Source organism: Mandrillus leucophaeus, unplaced genomic scaffold (assembly GCF_000951045.1).
Source record: "Mandrillus leucophaeus isolate KB7577 unplaced genomic scaffold, Mleu.le_1.0 Scaffold26, whole genome shotgun sequence".
NCBI classification, from domain to species: domain Eukaryota; kingdom Metazoa; phylum Chordata; class Mammalia; order Primates; family Cercopithecidae; genus Mandrillus; species Mandrillus leucophaeus.
In genome coordinates, this window is record NW_012102698.1 from 3,531,131 (window position 1) to 3,535,765 (window position 4,635).

The following is a 4,635-nucleotide window of genomic DNA, read 5'->3' on the forward strand; positions in this document are numbered from 1 at the left end:
CCTGTAACCCCAGCACTTTGGGAGGCCAAGGTAGGCAGATCACGAGACCAGGAGTTCGAGACCAGCCTGGTCAATATGGTGAAACCCTGTCTCTACTAAAAATACAAAAATTAGCCAGGCGTGGTGGCGTGTGCCTATAGTCCCAGCTACTCGGCAGGCTGAGGCAGAAGAATCACTTGAACCCGGGAGGTGGAGGTTGCAGTGAGCTGAGATTGTGCCAGTGCAACTCCAGCCTGGGCGACAGAGCAAAACTCCGTCTCAAAAACAAACAAACAAACAAATATTGTTAGTGAATATTCTTCTTATGGCAATGTTGTCACTAAAAATGGCTTATATACTTGTTTCATACAGTTTATTGAGGCAGGATTAGTGCTGTACCCTTGAATTTTCATTTTTTAATTTGGTCACTCAGTTGCCGAGACACTGAGTCAGAGTTTCATTATCTACACTCAGAGGGCTGACTGGGGGAGACATAGACAAATTATTTTATGTGCAGTTTCCCAGTTTTTAATTAGTTTATACTCTGCCTCTTTCCAAAACCAAATTTGAGATGCCTTAAAAAATAAATATGAGAAAAAGATCGGGGGGAAATTACGGAGAGTGGAAAAGCCAGATAGAAAAAGTAAGGATTCATATTGTTTGGGTCATAAATTTGACTCCAGACTTAAGAAAGGCCCCAACAGAGAGAAACCATAATAAATAATGTGAGTTCTATTGTCTGTTCGTAAGATAAAAACACACATCGCTTGGTGTATAAGAAGCCGTGGTACTGAAGTTCAAGGAGAGAAGTGTTTCCTGTGGCCCCAGGAAAGGGGCCTCCATAGGTGTCTTCTGCAGCAACTGAGCAGCTCCATAACCTGGGCAGCTCAGTGTCTGGAGTTCTGAATGAACATGTGGCTCCCTGCTGGTCTGGCTCAATCCAAGGGTAAAAAGTAGGGCACTGTGAATCTACAGTGAGAGCAAAAGGAGAAAATTCATATGGTCTGAATCATTTGGCATTTATAGAATCTCTTAAATTGTTCAATGTGGCAACTTTACTTCTAACATTAAAAGAGATTTGCTGTTTCTTTAGGGGATTTATGGAATGAGGAAGTTGGCTTGCATTTAGGTGCCATGTTGCACAAAAAATTCTTATCTTCAGAGCTCTGGAATGATAGCCAGTGCAAGCAGTACTCCTGGCATGAGAAGCATGCAGAGACTGAGATGCCCAGAGGGAACAGCCACAGGTTCATCTTTCTCCCTGGGCATACATTCTTGGTGGAAGAACGGGCACACTTTACATTCTCCCTCCCTCCTTTCTCTCCCATCTATGTAGTTGACTGTGTAGAAGTTTGGTGTGTATGTTGTCAACCTCACTGTGTCTACAGAGTAGATAGTATCCTTGTCCTACAGGAATGTGGTTTCTTATAACTGAACTTGGGTACATATTGGGTGACAGAGGACCGGACTATATTCTCTGTCTGGAACATTAAATAAAGATATTGTGTTCTTCTGATTAAGGGCAAATCCATAAGCATGAATAGTCCCTGGAACTGGGATTTGGGTTGTCATGGGTAATGGAAGTCCTTAGGCCAGAGTGCTTCAGTTGGCTTTGTGGTTCTGCCAGTTTTTGGCTGAATGATTTGGGCAGGTTACCATCTCTACTTCACTTACCTTATCTGTACCTGGAGAGGACAGTGTTGGCTTCATAAGGCTATTGCAAAGACTGAGATAATACATGAAAAGGGACAAGAACAGTGTCTGCTGCATAGTAAGTGCTCAACATGTGTAGATCTTTTATTTGGTGTTGTAAATTAAGGAGCTAGAACAGATAAGCCTAGCCTACCTCCCCACAATGGTAGATAAAAACAGTTTTCTGAACAGGACATTTGGAAATCATAATCTTTTTTTCTGGTTTGTGATAATTTTATCCTTTTTCAGAGAAACAGCACCCAGGACTATCTTCCAAAGAGTTCTGGATATCCTGAAGAAATCCTCTCATGCCGTTGAGCTTGCCTGCAGAGATCCATCCCAAGTGGAAAACCTGGCTTCCAGTCTGCAGTTAATAACAGAATGCTTCAGGTGTCTTCGCAATGCTTGCATAGAGTGTTCTGTGAACCAGAATTCAATCAGGTAGTTACACATGTACCTTGGATTCTGTTTCTTTGTATATGTGCATGCTGGTTCTGTCATTTGGTTTATCTGTTAGAAGTTGTTTTGGGCTGGGCGAGGTGGCTCATGCCTGTAATCCCAGCAATTTCGGAGGCTGAGGCAGGAGGATTGCTTGAGTCCAGGAGTTCAAGACCAGCCTGGGCAACATGGCGAGACCCTGTCTCTACAAATAAATACAAAAAGTTAGCTGGACATGATGGTGAGCACCTGTAATCCCAGCTACTCAGGAGGCTGAGGTGGGAGGATTGCTTGGGCCGGGGAGAGGCAGAGGTTGCAGTAAGCTGAGATGATGCCGTTGCTCCAGACTGGGCCACGTTGTGAGACCCTGTCTCAGGAAAAAAAAAAAATTGGCATGGTAGTATCACCCACTTTTACTGCAGGATTGCCCTTTACATCTGCGGGGAGAGGCCCTCTACAGGCCTTGCCATTGGAGTCTCTCTGACTAGTGTATAAAATAATAGAATGTGTTTAACATCAGGGGTTAGATTTCTTGTTTGTTTTTATCACATGTTTTGAGGTATTTGGTTCTTCATAGTGTTTTGAAGCTGATTTTGAGTCTTTGTTCCTAGATTTTACCTGTGTAAGTTTATATGTAGTTCTTGACCTCAGGTTGTAAATGTTTTAATTACTTTTAATTATGTCACTTTTGTGTTTGAACAAGAAGCATATTTTGTAAATTTACAAGATGACCTGTCTTTCCTAAAGATCGTTTAAAGTTCCAAGCTCTGTGTCCACCTATTTTATGATGTGCACATTTTTAAAAGTAGTTAAAACATGAGCAGGTGAGCTGTCCAGTGCTCTTTGCTTTTACATGTTACTGTCTCCTCCCGGAACCCAGCATCTTTCTTCTTTGATTTTGTGGAACTTGCTTTTTATTAAAAATTTTTACTTGAAGTCAGAAGCCACAAACAGGATGCTCACTTTCTTTCCTGGACTTGGATGTAGACAGAGCCTCCAGGCTTCCCTGTCACGGCTGTGACGGGTGAGCTTGGGCTGGTCCAGAAGCCATTTGAGGGACTCCCTTCGGTTAGACACATATACCCGAGGCTTTGATATGATTAATGAGATTTTTAAGATCAAAAGAGAGAGGGTAAAAAGTAAGTCATGTAACTTCAATACTAAACCAAACCTGCCATCCATTTGCAGATAAATGGATAGAAACAATAATAATCTTGATAATAACAGTCAACATTCTAAAACGTAACTAGTTATATGCTAGAAGCATCTGGCCAGAAGGCTAGTTTCTTTTGTCCTTTTCCAGTTAGGAAGTGCTCTAGTGTGATGGGGAAGGAAAGGAGAGCCTTAGAACTGACTTTTGACTGTGGCTGGCAGATACACTTTGTGCTTGGCTAACCTTGGTGGGGAAGGGAGCGAGCATTTGTTGAGCCTGCCTTCGGCATTGGGCTTTGTCCCAAGTGCTTTGCTTGTAGTATCTTCTTTAATTCTTAGAACAAACTCAAGAATTTTTTCCATTTTTACAAAAGAAGAAACTGTAACTTGGAGAGGTTAAATAACTTGTCTGAGAGTCACTCGTTAAGTGAGAGAGGCTGGAAACATTCTCTCCATATCCAGACATCTGACTGTAAAGCTTAAGCTCAAAAGCAGTCTGCCCTTACACTCAAAAGCAGTTTGGGCCAGGCGCAGTGGCTCATGCCTGTAATCCCAGCACTTTGGGAGGCTGAGGTGGGCAGATCACCTGAAGTCAGGAGTTCGAGACCAGCCTGGCCAGCATGGTGAAACTCCGTCTCTACTAAAAATAAAAAATTAGCTGGGTGTGGTGGCACACATCTGTAGTCCCAGCTACTCTGGAGGCTGAGGAATCACTTGAACCCAGGAAAGTGGAGGTTGCAGTGAGCCAAGATTGTACCACTGCACTTCAGCCTGGGCGACAGAGCGAGACTCCATCTCAAAAAAAAAAAAAAAAAAAAAAAAAAAATATTGCTTTTCTTCTGTCTTGTTTAGTCTGTACCATAGTTTGATTCCAAAGCTTTTGCTGTGCTAGATACCGATTTTGAGTAAAACAGATGTTAAGATTGCAAGGAATGACTTCAGGGAAGACCATTCACGGGGGAAAGATGGTTCCCATGTGAGAGGCAGACAGCAAAGGATCAGGTGAAGGAAATAATTCTCGCTGCTTTCTTACAGCTGTAAATACACATACTTAGTCATCTTAGTAGGAAAAGAGAGGCGTCATTGAAGCTTATTCAAGTTGCAGTGCTCTACTTTTATTTGACTGTAATATTAAATAATAAATGGCTTCAAAACTTCATGCAGATGGAGCAGATAGAGGTGATTAGATTTGTTCTTTGTCCTAGAAATTGTGATCAGCCTTAGCATTCTTCATAGTGTTTTAAACTCCTGGGTATTTTCTTAGCTTATTAGTGTCTACAATATATTTGGTACTCCTTAAAGTTACCTTAAGAGTGTTAGTGAATCGGCTGGGTGTGGTGGCTCACACCTGTAACCCCAGCACTTTGGGAGGCC

The 4,635-nt window shown here is 42.3% G+C and overlaps 1 protein-coding gene across 1 annotated transcript in view; it reads left to right on the forward strand.

Moving 5' to 3' along the window:
- ATXN10 (ataxin 10) overlaps positions 1–4,635 on the forward strand; it is a 191,522-nt gene that overhangs the window by 17,284 nt on the left and 169,603 nt on the right. Inside the window, exon 2 of the mRNA XM_011984069.1 lies at positions 1,799–2,112. Coding sequence (XP_011839459.1) covers positions 1,799–2,112 — 314 coding nt within the window. The remainder of the gene's footprint in view (positions 1–1,798; positions 2,113–4,635) is intronic.